Source organism: Dermacentor silvarum, chromosome 6 (genome assembly GCF_013339745.2).
Source record: "Dermacentor silvarum isolate Dsil-2018 chromosome 6, BIME_Dsil_1.4, whole genome shotgun sequence".
Taxonomy (NCBI): domain Eukaryota; kingdom Metazoa; phylum Arthropoda; class Arachnida; order Ixodida; family Ixodidae; genus Dermacentor; species Dermacentor silvarum.
The window spans coordinates 170,228,365-170,255,829 of record NC_051159.1 but is presented as its reverse complement, the minus strand read 5'-3'; the positions used below and the strand labels follow the sequence as shown (position 1 = coordinate 170,255,829).

The 27,465-nt window shown below is 43.3% G+C and overlaps 2 protein-coding genes and 1 long non-coding RNA gene across 3 annotated transcripts in view; 1 reads left to right on the top strand and 2 right to left on the bottom strand.

Annotated features, from left to right (window-relative positions):
- Positions 1-14,077, bottom strand: part of LOC119456391 (WD repeat-containing protein 61) — a 32,455-nt gene extending 18,378 nt beyond the window's left edge. Inside the window, exons 1-2 of the mRNA XM_037718120.2 lie at positions 13,907-14,077; positions 7,218-7,245 (exon numbers count right to left, since the gene is read on the bottom strand). Coding sequence (XP_037574048.1) covers positions 7,218-7,245; positions 13,907-13,909 — 31 coding nt within the window. The 5' untranslated portion in view covers positions 13,910-14,077. The remainder of the gene's footprint in view (positions 1-7,217; positions 7,246-13,906) is intronic.
- LOC119456387 (uncharacterized) lies at positions 10,956-13,875 on the bottom strand. Its single transcript, XM_037718110.2, has one exon. The coding sequence runs from the start codon at positions 13,705-13,707 to the stop codon at positions 11,134-11,136; it is 2,574 nt and encodes an 857-aa protein (XP_037574038.1). The 5' UTR covers positions 13,708-13,875; the 3' UTR covers positions 10,956-11,133.
- A 164-nt stretch (positions 14,078-14,241) lies between the features above and the next one.
- LOC119456394 (uncharacterized) lies at positions 14,242-26,868 on the top strand. The gene is made up of 6 exons (XR_007467601.1): positions 14,242-14,364; positions 15,300-15,401; positions 21,387-21,581; positions 21,751-21,972; positions 23,016-23,076; positions 23,556-26,868. It is a non-coding gene; the product is annotated as an uncharacterized LOC119456394 (long non-coding RNA).
- The last annotated feature ends 597 nt before the right edge of the window (positions 26,869-27,465 follow it).

Here is a 27,465-nt window from a genome sequence, read left to right as displayed (position 1 = left end):
AATTTCATCTTTGCAGTGCTGATCTACACATGACAATTGCACATAGCTGTGTCTTTGGCACGTAGCATCTAAGATAGCAGTGGTGTTCTGCATAGCGTAGTCTACCAGGAGCCATGGGGTGCCACAACAAGCCCTTTCACTGCTGGGACACTAAACATTTAGGTGGGGCTTTGCCCTCTTGACTTCTCTGCTGTGTAGATGAAAAGAAGGAGAAAGCCGGGTATCGGTGTGATAACTCCACTTATAGTAGAAGGATTTGAAAAATTTCTGTGGCACAAGATTCACGAGACGACGTCCTCAAAGAGCAAGGCCATTCTATGATTAGTTATAAAAGGGTTTCTGGGCCGCTTTATTATGGAAGTAGTTTAGGCCTCAAAATTTATTAAAAATGTACGAAGCCTATAACACAGCAACTGCCTCATCACCTGTGGCTTAAACATTGATTTACATTAATACTTAATTTGAACAATGGCGTAAAGAAACTTCATGTTTAATGGTCATCTCAAAACGCCAGGCAAGTGTTTGGACGTTGCCCAAATGAAGTGAATGATGGAAACAACTTCTCGCAACTTAATACACTGACCAAAAACAAACTAAAATGAAAGTGATGCACCAAGATTGTCTGACTGAAATATATATATATAAGGGTTTGGACAAACAGCTGTGAATAAAAGGTTCTATTAAGCTACACATTTGCTCTAAATAAGTGTAACCTACTTAGATGTTGGGAGTCTGTCAAGAATGCATTACTGTGCCATAAGTAGGGCTCAATGTTTTCGGAGTTTATTTTTCTTGAAATTCGGAGGGTGTTTTTCGGAGTTTATCGGAGTTTATTTCTCGTAAATCCCCAATTGCCCAAAATTCGGAGTTAAATTTTGCATTATTCTCAATACTCCAAAATCTTAGATAAAATGATATCGGAACACGAAAACATCGGAACTTACGAAGCGTATTTTTGTTGTCTGGAAGGTTTGAATGCACAAACACATATACGCACAGGCACAAATACTTGAATACAAAACACCTATGTTCGTGCATATCACAACCTTAAAGCTTGTTGTAATAGATGCAATCAGGTTGCTGTCACTGATGGAAGCACGCTCCTTTCGATTGACGATTCTCATCTTTGAAAATGCCCTTTCAACGTTTACGCTAGAACACTCACCGCACAGCGAGAAAGCATTGGCCACTGAACAGTGTGAAGTCTCCATAGCACCAGGGGTTCAGCAATGTTACTGATGAATTAGCTCTGATAGTTCGCAAAATCACTCACGAGTTGGCTCATGTCGTCAGTTTCAAGAAACACTAACTTGAAGATCGGCGCATAGGTTTCGAACGCACGGGCCCCTCATGCTTCACATTTAGATTCACAATTTGAACACTATACCAAAACGATTCACTGGTGTACTGGAGTGCATCGAAAAGGTTCCTCTCAACTGTCTGTCTCCACTTTTCAGCGACAGTAGCGTAGTATCCATGAAGGTCTGCGACAGTCGTTGAGCGGTCATATGTCTCTCGCTCTGTGTGCGCGACAAGCCCTTTGTTATATGTGCGATGGGTGTGGTTTACGAGATACTGTTGACGTGAGGTAAAGTTTATATCGGCCAAACCGGCCGATGTATCAATGACTGCTTAGAACATGCCCTTTCGATATAGAACGAAACAGGGTAATATTGGTCGTTAAAATCGGAGTTTATCGGATAAATCCGAATTGTCAAAAATTTCACCGGCAAGTGTTTATCGGATTTTTTCGGATTTATCCGAAAACACGGTGCCCTAGCCATAAGTAAAGGAAATTGCCTACACAACAAAGAAGATAGTCACAACCTACTTACTTATACAACAGTTTTCTTCCTCTAACATAAGAGAACTAATATTTATCACTTAAATACAGTTAAACCTGCTTATAACGAACTTCCATATAAAGAATTCCTGGATATAACAAAGTTTTTCTATTCCACGGCGTTACTCCATAGAAGCACATGTATTTGAGACCTCTACATAACGAAGTGGCAGCGGGAGACCCCCTCGAAATAACGAATTTTTCCCGCCAACAACCTAGAGATTTCGCCCCAAATTTTGTAATTTTTGCGTGAGCAGCAACCGGAAGCATCTTCTCCACCGCGACGGAATGCGAAGCGACGGCGGCGCGCTTGGCGCGCTCGAATTCACGGCGACTGCAGCACTCTTTGGTTACTGCGCAAGTTTCTGCGCTTCACTTCACTAACCTGACACATAAGGGCAGTTTATAGTCCGACGTAACGCGAGCGTGCGCGTACGCTACGTCACGTTGGCAAAAATGACCCCCTCTATAGTCGAGCGCACCGGCGCAGCCAACGTAATCGGTGGCTTCCGACGCGCCTCAACGGGCCCGGCGCCGAATTGGCTCCTGACCCATTCGCGCGTTGGTCGCGCCGACTGCGCCGACAACCGGTGCCGCAGTGCAACTGGCGTAGCGTGACTGGCCGCAAACGACGCTGGCCCGCGCACCGATAACGTCGGACTATAAACGGGCCTTATACGACGCTACGACGTCATCGGTAAGAGGCAAGAATGGAGTAAATACGGTAAGTGTTTCTTTTTCGAATTTTCGTGCCGAACCTGCATATAACCGAAATCCTCTTTATAACGAAGTTTTTCGGGCATTTCTCAATTTCATTATATCCAGGTTTAACTGTAGAATATTATATATCTCTTTTTTTTTTCTTCATATTATTGTGTGAAATAGTAGGTAAACCACTGGCTACAAGGTAATCCTTTGTAGTGGGTGATGGCAACTTTTTTAGGGTAAAGCAGGCAAAGCAAACAAAGGTGGTGGTCTTCACTGTGCATGCCCTCCCCTCCACCCGAAAAAATTTCTGGCTACACCACTGCATGCTGCTGTTGCAGCAAATGAGTTCAGAGCCAAATTATTTACCTAAGTCTGCAGAAGTTTTTCTTTTTTTTAAGTTTGGCAGTTGCTTTCAGAAGCCTTATGAACCTGCACCCTGCAGCTTGATATTCAGTACAAGCAACATGTGCTGCTGAAGGCAGTGCCCTACTTTGCTTTTTATTAAAAACTCTAACTCTAGTGCAGAAGACTGGTTAGGTTTGCTGCAATGCTCACATCTGGGCCCTCTATGAAGAGCAGCATTTCATTGTCGCTGGGGCTCGGAGAAGGCACTCCTGGAATGAAAAGCTAGAAAAATAATCCGTAGGCAACCTCCTGGCAAATGGTGTCCGAAGTGGCCATTGCTATTGAGCCATAGCAATGCCAGTTCGATTAGTTGTCCAACATCTGGTAGAGCGTTCAGATGAGGAAACAAAACTGAGCACCCAAGTTTGCATATAAGTGAGCATCTATGAAGCTGCTGCATCACAAGGCCGTGGGCGTTCTACTGTGGTTCCTGCCGAGTTCCAAGTGCTCAAAGCTGCGTCACCTGTTATAGTTTGTCTTGCCAGTAACCTAACTGCTTACATGTAACCAGTTGCTGAAAAAGGTAAATGAATTACAATAAATGTTATAAAGTAAAAAAAGTAATTGATCACTTAAAAAATTACCGAAAATGTAATTACATGTAATTTGTTACGTACGAGTCTGGTGATAAAATATGCAGTTGATACACTTTTTGTATCTGTTTTTGCATCAGAGTTGCAAACTTTTGTCATCTTGCAATTTTTATCATTTGTATTAATAAAATATAGGACCTAAATAAAAGCTTACAGGACGGTTACGAGTGTGCAACATGAATGTTTAAGTCTTAGCTGTGGTGTGGGTTAGGCATTTTGGCTCCTGATCTCGAGCTCACGGAATCACCTGGGGGTTTGAAAGCCCTACTTCTTTGACATTTCAGTGTAATGATTGTTTTATAGCATTCTCACAAACTACTACGCTCCTTCTCAATGCGCGAGTGCTCACCGGCTTTCTAAACATACAATAAACCCTCGTTATAACGAAGTGAACGAGACGGCGAAGAAATTCAATATAAGTGGTCATTCGATATAGGCAACTGCTCCATACTAGCTCTCAAGTACAGCCAAATTAGCGATGACAAGGCCGTGGAAATGGTAAGTGCGAGGTATTCAGTGAAACAAACCTTCATTGAGGTACAAAAAAAGTCGGTAAGCTGCGTCTGGCAGGTGTTTCTGCTGGGTGCGAGGAGTGCCTACTGCAGTTTGTTCAGGCACAGCATGAGGTCGTGGTCACCGCCCGCGCACTCGACTTTATTATGCAACAGATGGAGGCTCTCCTGCGTCTGCGCCACTGTTGGTATTTCGCGAGGCTGTTCGTCTATCGGCTCTTCTTCCTCATCAGGGCCACCAAGAACCAAGTCTAATATTTCAGCATCCGTAGCCAAGGCGACAACGGGAACATCTGCGTCAGCCATTACGATTGATTCGACGTTGCCTTCCACCACTTCGCCAACGATTCTGTGCACAGCATCGTAGAGATCGTCGCAGACCTCGTAATCATAATCAGCCTGTCCTGCGTGCGACAGGGAAAATCCGGCATGTGCAAAGCAGTTTGCAACTTTGCAGGTGCCAGCTCTTTCTATGAATGGCTTGATAAATGTATTGCACCAGCAATTCGATCTTGTATCCCGTGTTGGCATCATATGCAACGAGCATACGCTGCAAAAGACTTTTGCGGTATAACTTCCACGTTGTCTCAATAATGCCTTGATCCATGGGCTGCGATATTGTGGTTGTGTTCGCTGGTAGAAATTCCAAAGTGATCGCTCGGAGATTTTCAATCTTGCCAAGGCTGGGTCAGTTGATAACAAAACACACATCCCTTTACTTTGCCTTAAACATTTGATTGAGCAAACGCACATACTTTTTAAAAAGGGCTGCGGTTGTCCAAGCTCGTTTGCTGCTTTTGTATATGCAGTCTTTGGGCATCGTTGCATTTTGAAAACACCGCGGCTTTGCCACCTTCCCCAGTATCAACAAAAGAAGCTTGTCGTGTTAGCACCGAACAGCACTGTAACGCGCTCTTTGCTTTGTTTATATCTTGCTGAAGATCCGCCCGGTGCAGTCTACGTGCATTTCGGCCAAATTTTGTAAAAGAATGCAGCCTCGTCTAAGTTGTAGATGTCCTTATCTTCATACCGCTGAAGTAGGGAGCTCAGCCAATGCTTGAGCCATCCATCTACGGTACCGCAGTACATGGCTGCACTTTCGCCAACAATTGATTTTGAAGACACGCCGTGCTGTCTCTTGGAGCGATCAAGCGAGCCGTTGCTGCACTTGAAATCTTGCTTGGCTATTTGGAGGGCTAGGGATTCCACTTTCGCAGTCCGTGCTGGTCCATTTAGGGGGAGGTTCGCACTACTAGAATTTTTCAGCCATTCAAGAAGCGCACCTTCCACTTCAGGATACATGAAATCACGGTTGCACTTACGTATGGCCAAGAAGCTCTTCTCGAAGCAGTCCCCAGAACTGTTTCCTTATTCTTCAGAATAGTTGATAATCTTGTCGGTGGTATTCCGAATCGCGTTGCGATTTCATACTTCTGCCAGCCACCTTTTTCCCCCCTCACGTATCAATTGAACTTTCTGCTCTAATGTCAGACACTTTTGTGTGGACACCGGTGGTGCGATTTTCCCTTGTTGGCCAGAAAAAGCACACGCGATGCATGCACAGAAAGTCACGTGTTCACACAGATTTCAGCGTACGACACATGTGCACAACAAGGAGTGCCACAGAACAAAGAAAAAATGTAGTGCGTCTTGGTTCTGGCATTGAACAAGGTGCACGCCGAGCACGCAGAAGCATAGCGGAAGGCTGCATGGATTAGCATTTGTCTATTGCATATTACTGTCTATTGCGCGTGGAGGAAAAAAGGCCACAGGCACTTAGCCGGTGACGGGGAAAGTCACTTGCCCGCTCTGAGCGCCCGAGATCAGCCCCCCACTGCGGACAATGCAAAACTGAGCAACAAGTTAAGAAAGCCAACGCTTTAAAAATGTGCTCTTCTTTTTTTAATGTTGCAAATTTCACTCAATTTACTTCAGTGATTGCCCAATGTGAGCACTACTGCATTTCACAAGTAAAGCCTACCGGATTTTTATAATTTCCTGCGAGCGTCGGCTACATGGCATGGCAGAGCCGTGAGAAGCCGAGCAGTGAGAAGCAACGAGATTGGCAATAGTATGTGCAAGTGGACAAGTATGCGCAAGCGGAAAAAGCACGCTTCAGTGTGAGCACCCGTTTGCTACACAATTAACTTCAGAAGGACACACACCCTGCCAAGGTTAACTATGCAGTCCTGTGTACAAAAAAAAAAAAAAAAAAAAAAAAGAAACCAGATGTGAAGCCGAACAAGTGCATGACTAAGATGTATCATTGCGATACGCTTTACATTTTTCTGCCAAATTACTGGACCCACACATGCACCATGGAATTAAGATGCAAAAATAATAATAAAGGGACTATATCAGGACATACAAGGTATTGTTTATAAACAATGGGACCTTACAGATAACAAAGGCAGGGTGTGTGCATTCCTGAAGTGAACAGCGTAGCAGACGACAGTCACACTGGAAAGTACCTCGTGCACGTGCACGTAATAGTGCCAATCTCAGCACTTCACACCGATTTAAGCTAACATTCCATGCAGCCGACGCTTGTGCAGTTATTAAATATCCAGGAGGCTGTACATGAACGGAAAGAGCCTATGTTGAGGCTTTAAGATGCCCCTCACGAGGACCTGCGAAAAATTTTAGTGATACAGTGAATGTGATTGTAAAGCATCCATCCAAGGAGTAGTTATACCACAAGAAATTTTCAAAAGGGTTTAGTAATAGCCAAAAGAGAAGCAAATAAAATGTTGAAAAATGCTGGCGCGAAGAGAGTCTCGTACTAGAGCCGAGGGCCTGCGTGACGGCATCTCGAAAGAGAAAGCAATATGTTACATTCCAACATGAGAAAAATGCAGTATGGCAAATTTAACTGGAATTCTCCACAGAGAAACACAATGATGCCAACCTCCTTATACTGCTTTGTCAACACTTTGCAGGAGCTTAGGATTCTGTTCATTGTGGGTGATTTGAGTTGCACCAGAATTGATTCGTTCCTCTAGTCACAAATTTTTCTGCTACTAAGTCATCCCTTGGCACAGAAGAGAATGTTGCAAGGTTTATAGGAGGACAATCTAACAATGCAGCTTGATTCAACGTTTGCTATCAGTGCTCCGGAAAAAAAGCACTTACCTTAAGCACTTATAAAGCACTTACCCAGTTCCTGCTTGAACAACACAGAATACTGAAATCAAGAACAGACTGATGAAAGGCACCTCCCTTCCATGCAGCATAAAAACCAATAAAAAGTTACGTGTGTTACGTCTCAAGCAGAACAATTTGCTATGCGCAAGTCGTCGGACAACTGATGGCCCCAATGCAACATGGACCTCATCAAATCACCTTTTTGAGACACTAGGCAAAAGCTGTTCAAAGACTCAATGCAAAGATACACATTTAACTAAATCAGTGTGCAACACTGAATAGGGGTAGCTAGAATGCTATTTAGCTTAAATGGTATCGTCAGCAGCAGCAGCCTATTTATGCCAACTGCAGGATGGAGGCCCTCTCCCAACAACCTCCAACTTCCCGCACCTTGTGTAAGCCGACTCCAACCTATGCCTGCAACTTTCCTTATCTCATTGCACGAGATAATCCTTTGCTGCCTTTGAATGCATTTCCCTTTCACAGGTGCCCATTCCATTACTTTAACAGACTTCCGACTATCTGCCACCGGCATTACATGACTTGCCCAACTCTGTCTTTCTCTCAACTAGAATACCAGCTGCCTGAACTAATCCACACTGCCACCTTCCTATCTCTTAGCATTACACCTTTAATCTTCTCTATTGTCACTAATGCAGTGCTTAGCGTCACCTTAAGATTCCTCGTTATACTCGAAGTTTCCTTCCAAATGCACCAATTATATACTTTGAATGGTTTGACACATTAATTAATTCAAGCAATTTTGTAATTAATAAAAACCCATTCCAATATGGACTATGGTCAGTGTGTCATTACTGGCTAGAGCACTGCACGGGCCGGATTTTTCGGCCTGAGCCCGGCCCGGGCCCGCTTTACAAGGCCGGAGCCCGTAATACAAAGCCCGAGCCCGGCCCGGGCGTACATGACCGAGACCAGCCGGGGCCCGGCCCGGGCCCGTGGTTCCGAGTCCGGGCCCGGCCCGGGCGTTTATTACTAAGCTTAGCTAGGGCCCGCGTGTGCATGACCAGGCCCGGCCTGTAAGAGAAAAAAAAAAAATCTTTTTTTACTTACAGATTGTACCGTACCTTTCAGCCTCATGTTCTCAAGGTTTAATCAGCTGCAGTATATAAGCAATAAAAGGCCGAAATCTTTGTTTCTCTCACGGGAACATCAGTAATCCGGCCCATTGCCTGTGCTGCTATTTTTCCGCTGGTGCGCATGCACTTACCTTGATTTGTACGATATGGTTCTATGATGTCATTTAGTTCTATGATGTCATTTTAGCTGAACCAAATTTTTAAAGATTGCCTGTTGCAGATTGCACAGTTATATAATAATCCATGATCTAAACTACTCGATTAGGTGGTCATTGCTTCCACGAGAAAACAAAACGCCTAATTGAAGAAATAACATAATTACGCTAATTAACTTTTTCATTATTTTACGGCACATCTTTCAATTACGAATTATAGCGCTGAGTTCGCAGGCGTATCCACTTGGAAAGAATTCTCAGGACTGAACCAGTTTCGAGATAATAATTTTCAAAGTGTCCGACGACATCTATCAAATCAAATCAATTAATTCTCCAATTTACATGCTGGACGGTCATTTTGGACTAAAAGCTACATACGTAGCTTGACGTGACCAGAAACACCAGGCAAGGTGTACGTCAGCAAACAGTGTGCGCACATGTACAATAATTCACATATATTTCCAGCTGTCGATGGAATTCCTCACGGACGAAATAGCTATGAACGGAAAAACAGAGAATATTTCCGTCACGGCGAGTTGAGAGAATTGGGAAAAGTTTTAACAGAATGCATTTTAAACAACACTACAATAGCAATCATCATCATCATCAGCCTATATACAATATACAATAGCAATACAAAACAACGCAGCACCAGCTATACAACATAGCATGAGACTGAATTTTACAAGATTAACATTTGCCAAGAAAACGAAACAGATTGTACATTATACACTCAGAGCCATGCACAAAGGCAGAATAATAATTACATCAGATACATTACAAGCTACCAACGTATGAGCTCAGTTCTTTCTTACTGAAATTTTCGACATTTTTGTATTTGTTCAAAGTGAATGGTAGGTTATGTATTAACGACTGATGCTTAAGAGTGTTCTGAAGTATGGAATTGACCATATCTCAGGATTTCTTGTGTTCGCATTAATGCGACGACGCTCTAACGAGGATAATTGTTTTATGTAGTTCCAAGCTAATTCTGACATGGATGGCCTAATGGATGGTCAAAACGCCTAATTGAATATTTAACATAATTACACTAATTAATTTTTTTAAATTATTTATTTTACGGCACATCTTTCAATGTGCGAATTATAGCCGCTGAGTTCGCAAGGCGTATCCACTTGGAACGAATTCTCAGGACTGAACCAGTTTCGAAATATTAGTTTTTCAGTGTCCGACGAAATGAATGGGCGTTCCAGTTAACGTTTTGAGGAAAACGCTGTTTTATGCATTGAAGCACAAAAGTAACTGGCCTTAGCGCTAAAATAATGCAATAGTATCGACACTGGTAATAGTGCAATCGCAAAAGCGGTAACATGGAAATGGTTTAAGGAGTGGTTCTTTGTACAATTTATTTTTCCTTACGCGGAAACAATGTTTGTTTTTGTGGAAAATAAAGATAGCGTAGCTTGCACTGCCGGCGCAATGCTAAAGAGACAGCGGAGCTGATGGGCATCTAGCTAGTCCTGGCTTTTAGGCTAGGCTAAGCACTACCAAGTCATCGACCGAATTTTCCAGAATTTATTGGTTATTGATAGATTATCGACTGGCTATTGATTGGCTATCAATTGCCTATCGATGACTGAATAAGTTTAAGTAGTCCCCACCATTCTTAGCTAGACTTATCCAGGCTCAGCTTCGCTAGTTCACAGGTGTATGTGCCATTGCGCTTGGACCCTTTCTACAATGCTACCAGGATCGGCACACTTTTTTGGATTCAGCAGACACATTACGCCTGGCTGAAACAGCTCCGCTGTTAAAATGAGAACATCATCTGCTTTACTATTTTCTTCGATAAGATGTACTGTCATCCGATAAGATATACAGTCAAGAGAGCGGTGTGGATCAGAGAACGGGGATAACCGATATTCTAGTTGACATTAGGCAGAAAAAATGAAGCTGGGCAGGCCATGTAATGCGTAGGATGGATAACCGATAGACCATTAGAGCTACAGAATGGATACGAAGAGAAGGAAGCGCAGTCGAGGACGGCAGAAAACTAGGTGGGGTGATGAAGTTAGAAAATTCGCAGGCGCAAATTCGAATCACCTATTGCAAGACAGGGTTAATGGGAAATCGCAGGGAGAGGCCTTCGTCCTGCAGTGGGCATAAATATAGGCTGATGATGATAATGACAGTCATTTTGCACGTGTCACTTCAGCTTGGCACAGAATGCATTGAACCATGCAATGCATAACGGTTGCGTGTGCTCGAAGGCCTACTTAGGTCCTTTAATGAGTGGGCCCGAGTCTGGCCCGGGCCCGTGGCTTCAAGCCGAAAAACGCTTCGGACAGCCCGGCCCAGCCCGCGGGCCGGGCCCAGGCTTTCGGGCCGGCCCGGGCCCGTGCAGAGCTCTATTACTGGCGCCACTATCCAGGTAAAATGTAACTTAAGAAAGCTTCTCGTAAAGTTTCTAGTAGCTTAAATCCTGTGAAGGTATGTACACCTTTTCATCATGGCACATAACAGCAATAGCTTTCACCTAGGGAATGATAAATTTATTGTACACAGTGTACTCACACTATGTAACAAGCATCACAACAAGGTGTCCAGGTAACAGTAAATAAATATAGGTTTGGAATAGAATACACAATATATAAAGGGCTTAACACAGGGGCCAGTAAAGCTAGTATTGAGTGGGAAAAACAGTGAATAAATCTATCAGGCATTCTGTTCAAGCCTGGCATCACAGTTGTCCTGAGCAAGCAGGGAATTGACCATTATGTCCAGTAACTGGTAAACTAGACATTTGTTCAGGTCTCGAATCTGTATGGATTTGGCGAGTGTCCTTGCTGCTTTGCACACATTGTCCACACCAAAAATGAGCTGTGCCCAGACAGGCACAATCTTCACCAAGCCCCGTGCAACCTGTGCCTCCCTAAATACCTGTGCACTGGCTTCGGAGCCCCACAACTGTTCATGCAACCGGTGCAAGTAAAAAGTGCAATTGGCCACCCCGAAGAGTGCAGTCAGTTGATCCCTCAGAGATGTCTCAAGTGCTCTACCCATTAAGAGTTCAACAAACAGGACCAGCTGAGCTGACTTGCAAACATGGCCGTCTTCAAGAGAGTCCACCACAAAGTCAACTGCTGAAGCAAAGAGAGGAATGTCCAAATGGAGGGACTCCGCAACCTGTTCCATAGGCGTCTGTTGGATATTACCCCTCCACAGCGGCACAATGTCTTCTTCCATAGGTGGGAAGTGAACCTCGGGGGTTTCCAGTTCCTGTAAACTCTTGTACGATGCGTTGCTCGGTGACCGATCCTGAGGCAGCGGCAAAGAGCTTGGGGTGAGTGGAGGCGAGAATTCGGGTGATGACGCCTGGTCAAAGTTGTCAATGAAGTTGAACATACACTGCTGCAACAGCTGAGATTGGTTGTCTTCAGCAAATGAATACTCAAGATCAGAAGGAAGGTAATCAGACATCAGCACCATGCTGCCTTCTAGAGGTGAGAGTGGGCTTATGGAACTGTGATCGTCTCCAGGGAGAGCTGTCTTGAGCAGTTCCAATGTGCTTTTAACACCTTGCACAAAGACCCGATCTAAACGACTTGATGAAACCTGTCGCTGCATTCGAGCGACTGGTAGCTCCTCTGTGTCCTCGGCATAGTCAAGAAACTTGTGAAACTCTTTGCTGTTTACGATTGCTTCGCGGCTACAGAGAAGCTTTAAATAGTGCTGCAGAAATATGAGCCGCTCCTGGACATTTTTTTTGTCAGACAACACGCTCCCCAATCCACGACTGGGGCCGCGAATTCCTTTCAGGTGCTTTCTCAACTGTGGGTTGCTTTCGAGGCTTCCTTGCAGTTCCAGAAATTCCCTGAACCTCCTCCATACCTTGCGGACTTCAGTCATGGGTGCGGTTGCGTCTTCGCTGTGCTTGCGAACTTCATACCTGATGCAATACACTGTGTGCACTCCTTTTCCAGGCACAGACCTTGATTCTGTGCGCATTATGCAGATATCCGAGAATACCAAGGACCCTAAAAAAACTTCTGCTTCAACAGCCTTTTCAACATCCTTGGAACTAAAGATTTTTACCGAATGGTCCTGTGTACCAACATAAACAGCTGGGAGGGTCAGGTATTCGCCCCCTTTGGCAGAATTGAGATTGAATGAGCTAGAATCTCGATAAGGCAACACAGATCTCTCGTCCTGCTTGACAATGGAAGACTGGTCAGTGCTTGCACTCTCTGTGGTAGCACGCACATCTGTACCCGAAGGCTTTTGCTTTTCTTTGCATGGACAGTCACCAGCACCACTCTCTGCACTGCCCTGTTTGGCATTTTGATCTGCCACATCACAGTTTTTCATGGAAAGTATTTCTGCATCTTCTTCCATTGAAAGTACGAAGAGCAACGCCCAGTTGAGCCATTCAGGCCTGCACAAAAGGTCGACAGCAGGGGCGAGTACGTTGTTGGTAAGGATGTCCACCACAAGAGCATTTGTTGCCGGACTAGCCAGCAGGTGAGGTGGCTCTAAGAGCTTGACCAACACCGAAGTGATTCCTCTCAGATAGTGCTGCTCTGAGGTTTCGCTCTCGAAGGCAACATGTTTCAAAGGAAATCGCCTCCTGATTGCTTCGCGCCGCAGCGCGTCGCACGACTCATCGCAGCTGTCCCTCTTGGTGCGCTCCACGGCCAAGAGGCACGTCCTATATTTTCTATAGTGAGCTTGCACCACGGGCAACATTTTCTCTAGCAAGCTACATGCATCCAGAGAACCCAGCCGCAGGTAAAGTGCCCGCAACACATCTTCGATAATGAACTCGAGCTCCCTCGGAAAATCCTGATTGCTGCTCACGTCGGCGTACCAGGAGTCGATGTAGTGCGTTTTTATGTTGTCCACGAAAGCCTTCACTTCTGCGGTGACGTAGTCAGACGGACAGTAACGCTCTACGTCGCCGTCTTCGCTTTGAGAAGACGAAGTGAGACAGGTGCTGTCGGTCCGCAACTCTGTGCCTGAAGGCTCCTTGCCTGTGAGTACACCGTAAAGGTGACTCATAAATTTCACAGCGTTGTCTGGCAGGATGAAGGCGTTCTTTGGTAGGCGACATTTCGTGACGCTTCCTTTCGAAAACTTTCCAATCACGCTGTCTAGCTTTCCTTGCAACACCTTCTTGATGCCGTAGAAAGCTAATATACTACATACTACGCTTCCAAGAAAGGGATTCCACTTATGACACAGCATCAGACCGAGCACAAGCACAACTAAGCTGAGCAGTGTTGAAAGCATCACAGGCAAAACAGTGAGACTTTCCGACCATACTTCCACGGATAGTTAAGCTTAGCGTGCTAAAGCAAGGATGAAATGAAGCTGACAGAGCAGAAGTAACGGAGGCCAGCGACGTACGCCATCTTGCATAACCCGATAATCCGCGATGCTCATTGGCTGCTAGAAATGTACGGAAATCAAACCGGCACTATCGGCTTACCATTTTGCACGGAGTATCTCACGCGATGCCGTAGACCACGTTCGCGATAGCAAGCTCTCCGGTGGAGCAACCACCTTTTGTCAGTTCCAGAATAAATGATAACAACTCAACAAACCATCAATAAACAAACTTCGTAAATAGCTTCAAAACCCATAACACATGCTCCTAAAGTTTTTGTAACGGTAATTTGGCCTTTGCATATTGCGCACATCCGGTATATTAGCGTATTTATGAGAAACATTTATGGTGAACAATCTCAATAACATGTGATTGCTGCTGTAACTTTTTGTAATTTTTTTTAATTATTACCATATGCGCTTTATATTAAGTGAGCTACACTGGCCTCGAGTGTGACCCAGTGTGACCGATGGTGACGCTGCGATCTTCACTCGTGTGACGTCTGCTACACGGCTGCAGCTCTTGCGACGTCGTTACCAATGTCGTTACTCTGTAATATTGTAAGTTGGTTCTTTATTCTATGGTAATATGGGCGCACAAGGATCGTTATTGTGTTCTTCTGCCAGCGTCTGACACTACTGCTTCGTCGTTGTTTCGTAGTAAGGCGGCAGGATTTTCTTTTGCACGTTGTTAAAAACTCGGCACGAGAAAGTCTGTCCGACGTACTACATGCACCCATGCAACGAAAAAAGCGGCGCGCTACTTTTACAGCACCATACAGTCAGAACCTTGCCGGCGTGGCTGCCTTGAAGCCATAACCAACTGCTGCCCATATGTAACGTTGAATTTTATTGTGTTTTGCTTATAATGCACAGCAATGAGTGGTGATGCCAGCGATAAGAGCGACGCGGCAGCGTCCGAGCTGCGAGTCACGTGCGTCGAAACAATGACGAAGTTCGAAAAGGAAGGAAAATGAAATGGTTTGTTAAGGGAAATGCGTCCTATGAACACATGCCGCTCGGTGCGGATGGCTTTACGTTGATTTATTCAAGAAGGTTGCGCGCAGCGGCTTCTGGAAAAGTATGGCGCGCCAGTTTTGCAAAAGTAATATGGCTATTTCTGAAGCCGTACACGTGCAATATTGCCAGGCTGGCAATAATGTGCAATCTCTCGACCTCTGTACCATGCTGTGTGCGCTCGAGCGTTGTTAGCTGTTTTGCATTGAGCTGAAGATACGTGCTTTCATGTTTTAATTGTGTGACCTTACCGTAGAAAGTTTCTTGTTTCTTGGCATTTATAACAGTGCTTCCTTGACAGCCATTCTTTTTGATGACGTACATTAATGCCAGAGACAGTCGCGGTGTTAGGTGAGAAAAATATTCGTTACAAGAGGGGGGGGGGGGGGGGGGGGGTGTACATAGCATCTACATTAAAAAGTTTTTGAAGGTTCCAGCATTGCTTATACCTTCTGCCTCTGTCATTCTACATATTGCAGGAATCACCGCTATTCCTTCCTCTTCAGCCAAAGAACATCATGCATACTCAAGGGCAAATTTCCAAGTATCGGAAGACGATATCAAGGCCTCGAAGACAGCAGGTGAAGGCCCCCAGTACAGTCGAAGTGCTTAATTGGCTGAGATGCCAATATCTTGCAACTGTTTAATGAGGGACTCACTGGATTGCACATTAGAGACGTCGATGTTGGTTCGCACACAATTATTTATGCAACCATTTTATTTTGGCATGCAACCATTCACATAATTTTGCAACCTTAATTCACCCTCCTTTGTAGAAGTAAAAGAAACAGCGTCATATTTATTCTTTCAATCCCATTTTGAGTAAATTAATTGCTGGCATGTCTGTGTAGTTATTTTTTCTCTTTTTTTTTTCATTGGATACTTGCAAAACGTCTTGTGTGTGTTGTTATGCTTGTGTAAAGTTTATTGCCATCACGCCATTAATTTCCGAGTATTCTCCATTACTTGCATTTCACAGTTTCTTCCAGTATTTATGTGTCTGCCACTTTTCTCACAATGTTGCTGCAATAAATTTTTGTCCGCTATTTTCGTGTTCTTGGCTGTCTAGCAAGCTGATTGATATTGAAGGAACATGACACATTTATTTACGGTGCTCTTTTTTGGTGTGAATTATTAGAAGTACAATATCGCAAACAATTCAGTTCTACTTCCTCATTAATACAGCTTGAAACATAACGAATATGAATTCAAATAAAACTAGCATAAAGTGAAACAACAGCTTTGTGTGCTTGTCATCGCAACATATAAACAGCGGTGCAAGAACATGCATGAAATCACTTTAGGATGCAGGCAACGTTACTGGTAAAAAAATATGAAAATGAAGTTGTGGCCTCCGAGACTTGGCGGCACGTGGCAGCCATCTCGGAGGCAGGTACGTTTCACCAAATCCGCTAGGTGTGCTGAGAGCCAAAGTCGGCTGCAGGGGCCTACGGAAGTATCCTCTTATAGTTTACTATCTTACTCTATGCTCTAACTTCACTGGGATGTAGGAGAGGAGGCTTGCAGGAAACGACGTAACAGATAACCCTTCCTTCATCTGTGGGAGAAGTTCCCCCATAAAATGAGCAGGTTCTGTGCATTTGCAGCTAATGCTGCGAGGCAGCTTATGTGATATACGAAACAGGCTGGCATGTCTGTAGATCAAGTACTGTGATCCGTACAGGTTAACCAGTGCGAGACCAGTAGGGCAATTCCAAGTGCTTCCACCAGCTAATGGTAGTGTGACGTTTCATAAACTATTTAGTGTGTGGCCAGCCGGGCCCCAGCTCGAATTCCTCTTCTAAATTTTTACTTGGGTAGTTAAAGTACACACCTGCCAACTCTCCCAAATTCGTTGTAAAGTTTACAAAATTGGGCTCGTTTTACGCTTTTACGAATATTGTGTAATTCCGTACGCGAAAATGTTTTAAACATTTTGGAGAATTGGGGTGGGTAGGATTCAAGAAAAAAAATCGATCTCACGCTTATGTGGGAATCGGTGTTCAGCGAAGCTTTCAGTGATGTGTGCTCAAATGATAAATTACATGCTATGCAAATCTAACACTAAGGACTGAAATGCTTTCAGAAAATCACATAAAGGAAGGTTTATTTTACGCAAATAAAATGTTCATTACGCAAGGGCAATACAATATTTCTCCAAATGTACTGGGGTCAGGCAAGTGTAATGTAATGAGGCAAATGATTAGATGCAGGGGTGGCCTCTATTTACAGGGGACAGAAATGCACATTAAATGCTCACACCCACTATAGGGTTTGCTTATGTTACCAACTTCTTGTGGACTTCCTCTGTTGCTGACTTCTTTACTTCTTGCCTCTGGTAATGGGTAGCGGGTATTGACGGCGATGGGATGGCAGCACTATAATGATCACAATGGAACCACATCGGCCTGACGACTAGGGAGTGACCGCAGCTGCATGACAATGACTGCATCATTACGAAGGCATCACAACTGCATGTGAAGGAGTGACGACAGATTGACAACGGCAAAATGATGGCGATGAAACCACAAGCTATGGAATGACCATAGCTACTGACGACTGCATGATTACGAAGGTGTCGCCATGGCATATGAAGGAATGACGACGAAGGAGTAACAACAATGGAATGAGGACAACATTATAATGATGACGATGGAACCATGATAAAAATGGGGACGACCAAGTATTGATGACAGAACGATGACAATGTAATCACGAATGCTTGAAGACCTCGGCATGACCACGACAGAATGATGACAGCAGCATGACGTTGATGGCATGCCAATGACTGCATGATTACGACGGTGAAGATGACAGAATGATAATGGCATGATGGTGACAAAGACAGCATGTTATGAACAAGATGACGACAGAATGATGACGATGGAGTGACAATGAAAGACTATAGCCAGTATCTGGTCTGCATTATACCTGGACGACAAAGGAATGATGCCGGCAACGTGACGACGAAAGTGTGTTTGTGTTGGAGATCACATTGCCGCTTCTGTTTATCATCTGCCATCCTCAGCTGCCTCGCTTTGCACTATAGGCAACCAGCACTGCAACTTCGCATACTAACAGCAGCGCCGTAACATACAGCCTAGCCGGCAGAGAAAACAGATTTTAGTGGGACATGCTTTGATTTTCTGTCAGCAAATTCAATGCTCCTCCTGAGGCACTTGTGTCCAACGTGTGACCTGACTGGGCACCGTCGTGGGAGAACGTCGGAGCACATGTGCTCATCAGATTGTTCATTGTTATGGACAGAGCTGAGCTGGATGTGCCGAATGTTAACAAATGTTGATACGGGCATACATCTGTCATCATTCAAGATATATTGTACCATTTCCGTGCTGTCCCTATCTGATGGCATCAGCAAGGTTTAGTAGGACACTAAAGCTGCCGTAGCACCTCCTGCCCAGCGCTGGTTCCCTATATACGATGGTGGACTGCACTATACCCGGGACGACAATCGTGCAAGAGAGCAGCCAGAAGGCAGCAGTGAGCAGCCAGCACCCAACATATAGCCAGTGGCACAGAATGAGTAGGTCAAGTTGTATAATAGACAATACAGCAGCAACCAGCCCCTGAAAAGTTTGGAGAAAAGCCGAAGAAAGCTTCACTTTAAAAAAATGCATAAAAGAAAGAAATTGTGCTGGTACTTTTGCCACCCTTTTGTGGGAAGCAAGGCACTAAACGGAGGACTACTTGCTTTGAGCAAGTTTATTCCGACAACTTCCTGATGCAGACTAAATTGTCAAAAGCAAAATCGCTGTGATCTAAAATTTCACTGCGATTCATGATTGATTCAAAGCATGTAACTGTGATCTAAAGATACTGTATTGCTAAGTCTCCACTGTGCTTAGCTTGCTGCTCCTTATGTGCTCCATATAAATATAAATAATTGTAAGTAAAGTGTATGTATCCCACGAAAAAGTGTGCGCTCAGGGCAATCGTAAACAAAAACACATGCTGCTGCTTTCCCCCTTACTCTGACTCCCTAGATTTTTCGTGTCCGAGAGTGATTTTACGAATATTAAGGTTCACAGGTTGGCAGGTATGCGGGTAGCAACACTTGTACTGGAGGTCCTATGGCGTAGGATGTAGTAATATACGGATGTGCACCACTAGGTTGCATTAAACAAAAAATTTACACCTCTTGGGGCTTATCTCGTCCCCCAACAATAATAAATCTTGCATATACTTCCTTCATTTAACATGTTCACTGCGACATGAGGTGGGTCAGTCACGGCATTTATTCATGTGCGGCTGAGCAGGGCTTTCCTGCAGTGTGCAAGCGACATCGTAGCTGGAAATCAACAGAGAAGAAAAATCCTTGCTGCTTCTAATTTGATGCATTGTGGTGTCATACTTCTGTACTTTGACGAAGTTTCAAAGGAGCAGAACTCCCTGGTGACTCACCGGTGGATCATGACGCACCAAAGGAATATGATATATATAGTGAGTGCCCCCCATTGAATGTGTTAATGCTCTGCACTCCCTACTTTCCTATCATCTATGTCACACTGATATGCACATGCTGTTTGTGACCTGAAGTACCAGGCGTGCAGCACAAAAAAAATTAAAGGCAGTCAAGATAGGCAATTATTGCTGGGGGACAAGATAAGCCCTAAAGGGTGCAAAATTTTTTTTAAAAGTTGGGTTTAGTGAAAATATGGCGATCGCAACGAGACGGTGACTTGTGCCACCACAAAACAAAATTTATCAGTGCAAGTTAGGTCATGCAACAAGCCAAAATTAGAATATTATTATGTCGTGCAAGGAAAAGTGAATCATGGCAGTGCACTTTCACCTAATGGAAAGTACAACCAATGCCTAAAAACTGTGTAGTACAGTCTTGTCACTGGACTGGGCAATACGGAAGCGCATTCTTCTTGCCATGGGTACTTTGTTACCTTGCATTTTTACTGCCATTTGAAAGTTTCTGTGAATGTGTTCAATGTGTGGTGCAAGTGAAGCTATTAAAATGAAATATCAGGTCTTATTGCTGGGGCTACTATTGTGCAACTTTCGTATGGCTGAGTGTACATTAAAAAAGTACTACTACTATGCAATGATAAGGCAAGAAGTTTAGCTCTGTTTGGTTAAGAAAGGTTGCGGAATTATGGTAATGGGGGGGGGACACCAGTAAAGTCTCTTTGACCGTGAACAACACGAACCTAGGCAAATAAGTGTGACGACTTTGAGAGTGGTTCTAGAAATGCATTTTTCTCAAAAGGATAACTTCCCCCTCTACTACTGATGATTATGAAACTAATGAAATGCACATGAAGCATAGTTTCAAGCAAAATTCACAATTAGTAGTTTAGAAATCAATAAAATTATATTTCTGTACAAAGCTTGTTTGAGACTTTTCAGTGAGGAAGAAGTGAGCGTTGGATTTTGTTGCGCATAAAGTTTTGTGAAGTTAATCAAAGTGTTTGCGCATGCATAAGTGTGCTGTTGGGCCCTGCGTTTTATATGACCAGATCAATTGTCTGATCCCTTATCACCCACAGTTGCATCCAGGGTGTGTTGTAGAGGGGAGCAGGAAAATAGGCCTGTTGGAAATAAAGGTTACTTAACAAAAGGAAGTAGGCCTACACTTGCCATATCGCTGGCAAGGAGCTCAAATTCTGTCTAGCTAACCACTGCTGCATCATGATTTGTGGCTGAATGAGTCGGGCTCACATGATTGGTAGCTGCTGCTTTCCTCAGACGTGGGAGCTCACTGAGCCCAATGCAAGTCTCGGGATTTTAATTCACGTTGTATAAAAACTACCTGGATAAAGCTAGAAAAGTTTCAATGTTTCTGTGAAGCACGCATGTGAGAAACAGAAAAGAATGCAAGAAGCATGGCAGGATCACACTAACAAGAATTAAATTACAGAAACTGAGCATGGTGGGTTAATTTGTGAGGTATGCCATAATGGATTGCTCCAGATTAATTTTGACTATCTGGGGTTCTTCAAGATGCACCTAAATTTAACTACACAAGCGTTTTTGTATTTCACTTCCATTGAAATGTGGCCACCACGGCCACAGTTGAAATCCCCGACCTCAGCAGCAGAACAACATAGCCACTGAGCCATTGTAGCAGGTACACCGACCATAATTATGAGCAGTTATTGACACTTTGTAAAGTGCATACTATAATACTGCATACATACAATATTGCATGCACATTCATGCATATAATATTCATATACATACACCCTACAGGTAAAGTACACACGCTGCATGAAATATCAATGTTGCAAAAACTTTTATTCATCAAAATGCTGAACCCTCAGCCTTTTACTTAGATGTTTAACATTGCAGAGTTGATCTGGAGAATAACCACAGTGGATTCTGTTACTTCCTGCTTTCCTAGCCGTCAGGTGCTCATGCCAGGATAGATAAAATGGTACCTGCAGTCATGCTCATAACAAATACTTGGTGACAAATACTTGTCACCAAAAAGCACAGAAAAAATATTAATAGATTTGGTAAGTCATGGCAACATACCTAGTTTTATTGAGACAGGGGTGTTTTTGGAATGTTCATGATCTTCTTCTATACCATAGGTGCTGCTTCTGAATGGGAGCATGAATAGGACTACGCTCAAGCTGACGACGACCGGGGGGCGGGGGATGTACTGACATAGGAACACCACACACAGCCCCCAAGCCAATGCCATTGGTCACCCATAACTGTACAACCACAGCCCTTGAAAGCCTGTACAAGACATCCACAGAGCCTGCTGCAGTCACTGGCCGCAGGTAGAGGGCAAAATGCTTTGAATTCCACTGTGTCAGTGTTATTATTTTGACAAAAATCAGCGGCTGACCCAAAGTCCCATGATCCTTTCACTGATATCGGTGATGGCACGGTAAGTGTACCACTGCATTCTCTACATTTCTTTTCTAATTGTTTTGTTCTATTTTGCAGTATTATGTGAAAGACAGCCTACTTTTGGCAGCAAGCAGGCTGAGTAATTTCTTGGCCACAAAAAGGCATTTCTGGTTGTAAAAGATATGGCTGAAGCCATACAGGGCCGTGAAGTGCTGGCAGAGCAAACTTATGGGGGAAAACTACCCCCAAAAGACTACAAAAACCCCACAGCTGTAGTAAGGAAGAAGGTGAGCCCACAGAAGGTTGCCATGATTATTGGTAAGGTTTTAGTCCTTTTGTACTGCATTATGTATGCCTTCTGCCTGATTTGTTAATTGCTGCCTCCTTTGCAGACAACGTGATGCACAGGGGTACCAAGACAGTTGTTGTAGTGAAAGAGACAACCGATAATGTGTCAACTATACTGTCACAGAAAATCCAGGATATAAAAGAAACAGCAAACAAAATAAGAAAAACTGAAGCATTGGGCAATGTTTTCTTCTTTTAATTTCATTCTTTTCCTTGTTTTTCTAATTGCATATCCTTTACCATTATTACTAATTTTGGCAACTGTCAGGCAAAATTTTTCTCCAAGTGGAACCACTTGAAGTGGATTATTGAACCGGCGCCAGTTGCGAAGTGGGACCACTTGGCAAGTAGGCCCACTTGCTAAGTGGTGCCGGTTCAATAACCCACTTAAAGTGGTTCCACTTGGAGAAAAATTTTGCCTGGCAGTTGTTAAAAAGTGCAATAATGGTAAAGGATATGCAGTTAGACTGAATGCATGCTTCAGTGCACGTACATTTCTTTCAGGTTTGTGGTTTACGTTCTGAATCTGAACATAATAAACATACTGCCTATTGCTGCAGGTCATAAAATGATGAAAGAGTCAAGGAATAACTACTGAAAAATGCCTAATTCCATGAAAAATAAGCACTTGATGAATTTTTATTCATTATGCCCTCGCTCTAACATGCATGCTTTGCCTGAAGGGCAATGTGTGTCCTGGACCTCGCTGTACCAAAGTGAAGCAGGCATTTGATACCGCTACTTTTTCGCACGACTTATGTACACGCTGATAAAAATTACTTATCTAACTAGTTAATTACCTAACTATAGTTACTTGAATGTTTTCTTGTGACACTCAGAATGTTACTTACTCTGTGTAAATAATTTTTCTTCTACCCTACTCTGTTTATTTGCAGACATTTGTGCTGTGGTTAGCTACGGTGGGCCGCTATCTTTTTATTTTTTTTTTCATACTGAAGAATGAGATTGATGTTTGATTGAATTCTTTTTTTTTTCTTTTTTTTTTCTCCCAGAGACGGAACTACTTTGAGAAGAAGGCAATGAAGCTTGATTCTATTAACAACAAGAACCGAGGTTGTACTAAGGAGAGAAAGAGAAGGTTTATGAGCAGAAAGGAAGAGAGCTCAGCCAGAAGAGAATTTCTCTGGCTTGCTACTTCTCATTAAACAAAGCTTTAGTGAATATAAGTATTGCTTGAGCTTGTGCAGTTTTTTTTTTCTTCTTTTTCTTGCTGCTTTACACAAAGACATTGCTTTAACGAAAGTGTTGATTTAATGAAGTTTTCAGTTGGAAGTGCAACTGCCATTGCTTTAAAGTTTGGCTGTACTTCAACAGATCTTTTGTATTTCCAGTATTTTCATAATTGGTGTCACCTTGCACATGATCTGCATTGAAATCACTATCAGTCTCTTGACGTTCTGCTGGATGTCACTTGTGTGTAAATGAACTTTTTTTTTTTGTACTTGAGTCAAAGTAGTTGCTGCAGGAATACAATGAATATGAACGTGAATAAGTTCGTATTTCTCCATTTCTCTCTTGCTTTTTGTTCACAGTGCCATAAGGGGCAGAAAGTTGTCACTTTAAGTTGGCTCTCCTTTTTTGCCACTGTGGAATCTTTTGGGATTCTACTGTTCTGGTGCATATGCCGCCTAAGTTGCAGTCATCCTCTGCTGCAAAATTTTTTCCATTTAGTTTATTATTTTGGTGCAACAAAGTGGAGGTTAATCTATAGTTAATCTATGGTTAATCTAGGTTAATTATATATGAAAATAATAAGGTTGCTTTAAATAGTTCATTGATGACTAATGCAATATCCCTTTGCCCTCGTTCTATTGCACTTACTTTTGCTGCAATGACTGAACTGTTATTATCATGATATATAAATTTGTTCATCATCCATGGTAATTCGAAAAAAAAAAAAAGAAAAATGCAAACTCTAAGCTGTCTGATTTCTTGTTTCCAATCACAACACCTGTTAGCTCCTGTAGTAATATGTAGTGTCCCATTTTGTTACATATAGATTTAATGTGTTCACTTGCGGTTTTAATAAGTGAATGTATTGAGACTTGCTTTAGCTTTCTTTGGTGTGGACTTACTGTGTGCTGTTTATGCAAGTCTTTCAATGTGCTGCTTATGTTACATTTGCATGCGCACATTTAGTGACCCCTTATGATTATGATGACTTGTTCAAGTGTTGGACCGACTGTCAGTATAATCTTGTTCATGCATCTAAGAATTAACTTTAAAGCACCAGCTTCTAGTGCTTTGTTTTGAAGTTAAATTGCCTTTAGTAATTAGTGTGTGCCTTTAGCATTTTTCATGCTGTGAAATGTTTCACATTATGCGGTGCTTATGCTTACAGTTGTGTCGATTGCTTTCCTTGCAATACCAGTAACGACGGAAAGTATTATGGCATGTCGACTTCAGCTCTGAGCTTTAAGCCTGTCTTTTTGACAAATGAGTGTAACTGTACTGGTAACATAGCTATACGTCTTTTACAGCATCATCTGTTGAGATCTCATCCATGCGTTGCTGCATCCTACTTAAGTTCACTCAGATGGATGCATGTAATCTTCAGTGACATCCTACTCAGGGCATTCGTGGAGGTTATGTTTGTAACCATATTTACAAAGAATCCTCATAGGCAGGACAGTGGAGGTATCAAGGTATAACGAACGCGGTTATAACAAAGTAAATCAAAAATTTGTCTCGCCAATATCCGCATGTGATGAATATATGCTTATGACAAATATCCGATGTAATGAAGATATTTTCATGTTGGATGCAACTTTGTAATAACAAAGTTCGACTGTAGTAAGTAGACTCAGTGCAGATAAAAGCATTAAAGATCACCGATACTAGTGAGCTCCTAAAAGAGTGTCAGGTTAAATCAAAAAGACTGTACCTAATTTGCAAAGTTGCAATAAACTTTGGTAGGATGGCAGTCGGCTGAGAGCGCTGTTAAAGTTTCTAATGGTGTTCATGTTGATGACTAAGGATCAGCTAGAGATTGCAGACATTTATTGTTTCACACTTGACAGTCTATGCTGTTCTTGATATATGCCTACTGTGTGCATGAATCTACAGTATAGACCACTTATAACATAACTGCTTATAGTGCAGGACCGGATATAGTACGGTCTTTTCAGACTCCCGTTAATTTTCCCATAGCACTCCATGTATACGCATACCGCTTACAGTGCAGCCGCGCAACACCAAACACAGGTTATAATGCGGCTTCCGCGGGAAAATCTCGCCGACAAGGGCGGCAGCGAGCACTCTTCTCAATGAGGTGCGCCCACCGATGGGAGAGGAGTTCAACGAGGGCGATGCAGAGGAGGAGCATGAGACGTGGAGCATGAGTCCAAGGGCAATAAAATCGAAGCCGCGCGCTGTATGTGCGAGTGAAAGCGCGCGGGGGACGCCGCTTTCATTGTTGTTTCTCTTGTTGTTTCTCCTTTGTTGTTGTTCATTGTTGTTTCTCCTTTGTGGGCTTCTACTCTGCCAACAAATGCATTCGCGCTTGTGCCGGCTGTCGGTGTTGTCGGGCGCACCGTATCTTGAAAGCGATCTCCACATGGCTCTGACCTTTGTATGCACTGTGCTTACGCCGCTCAGTTTCCGTTGAAGCGATAGACCACACGAACCTTCGCTCGCTGCGGCGGCCGCGTTTCCCCACACCCACGTTTTGACAGTGGTTGTCTGCGGTCATCGAGTCTATTCATGTTTGCTTGTGCGCTTTGACACCACGCTTGTTAATTCAGTTAGTAAGCGAATGTATCAAGTTTATGCGGCCGATGAAACTACTATCCCTACTCCTTATAGCTCTCTACTAATTTGCTATCGCAATTGATGGTTTGCCTTTCGGGCGAAACTGAGACATTTTAAAAAATTATTACTTTGTCTGCTTCATGCGAAGATCGTGAGTACTTGGACATTAACCTTTCAACGTTCGTAAATTTAAACGGATGCAAAACTCCCAGTCGCACGCTTCGATTCTCGGATATGCACGGCTGCTTGGTCTAGATGTTTTGCATACGTGCAGGGCTTGAAAATCGTTGTTTTTGTTATAGTGTGGTACCGCTTATAGTGCAGATATTCATGACTCCGGCGACTTACGTTATAAGCGGTCTACACTGTACTAAGACCTTTTGTTCTCCTCATTGCCACCAGCTCTCGACTAAACAGCTATAGTGCCACAACTGCCATTCAATTTTGCCATTCCATTCCAATTGCTGGCTTAAAGAAAAAACAAAAGGCACTCTATGTAGTATACCAACAGTGTTATTGCCTAGAGAGCAATAACTGTGGCAAGTGACTACTCACATTGCTTAGATTTCTGTGACTATTTTTTCAGTGTCATTCTCTCTTCAATCACCTGGAATAACACAACCACACACTGGCGTTCAGACAAAAGAAGATATTTCTGAATCATCCGTTAAGGAGAATACCAGCACTGGCAGTGGAGACACCATACCGGATGTGGCACCAGAAGGTGATGCCATCATCAAGACCCAGTCCAAGAGCAAAGAGAGCTACAGGCCAAATCAAAACCGAGGACCGTTTTCCTGTCATTTGTGCCCCTGGACCTTCCCCTGCAACTCTGACTTCATAGCGCACATGCGCACGCATACTGGAGAGAAGCCCTTCAAATGCAGCGTCTGCTCCAGCAGCTTTGGCAGGAAGTCAGATATGTCAAGGCACATGATAGCTCACAGTCACACGGCTGAGAAACTCTTCAAGTGTACCGTCTGCTCAAGGTGCTTCGGCAGGCAGTCAAACCTGACAAATCACATGATTATTCATCCACGTGAAAGGCCTTTTGTATGTTCTGTTTGCCAATCAAGGTTCAGCACCAAGCAGAAACTTGATGATCACTTTACTGTGCACTTGAGTACTTGCCCTGACTAGCGTTGCATGTGCCGAGAGACCCACTAAAAAAAAAAACACGTCGGAAGTGAAGTGGCTTAAAACTTTCATGTCTTAACACTTCTCCACATTAAAAAGAAAAAAGTGGTGCATGAAACTTTCAAGCATGCTATTTTACTTAAGCAAATTATGTATGTGTGCACGTCTAGTCACTGCACTGCTGCAGGACTTGATTGTTCTTTTATTGTTTCCTTGAAGGCACCAAGGCCGACAGGGTAATTGCTATGGAGACATTCTTTACCAACACAGACATGGACAAATGAAAAAATGGACTGAAGGAGTACCTGCTCTCAGCTGAGGGCCGAGTGAGAATAACAACAAATATACTATTAACAGAACATGAAAAGTGGACCCATAAGACAAAGGATACGTGAAATAGCCTGTCTACTGTGAATGCAGGTCAATCTAATTGCAAACTCATCCGTTTTCTGAAGTCTTACTCTTTTTTTTTTTTTTCAGAAAACCAACACCATTTTAGAAAAATTTTTTCCCTCGAAACTCGGCTTTTGTTGTTCCCTTATGACCTGTGCCATG

Coding starts and splice junctions, on each gene's coding strand:
- LOC119456387 (XM_037718110.2), bottom strand. CDS start 13,707: ATGCTTTCAACACTGCTCAGCTTAGTTGTGCTTGTGCTCGGTCTGATG.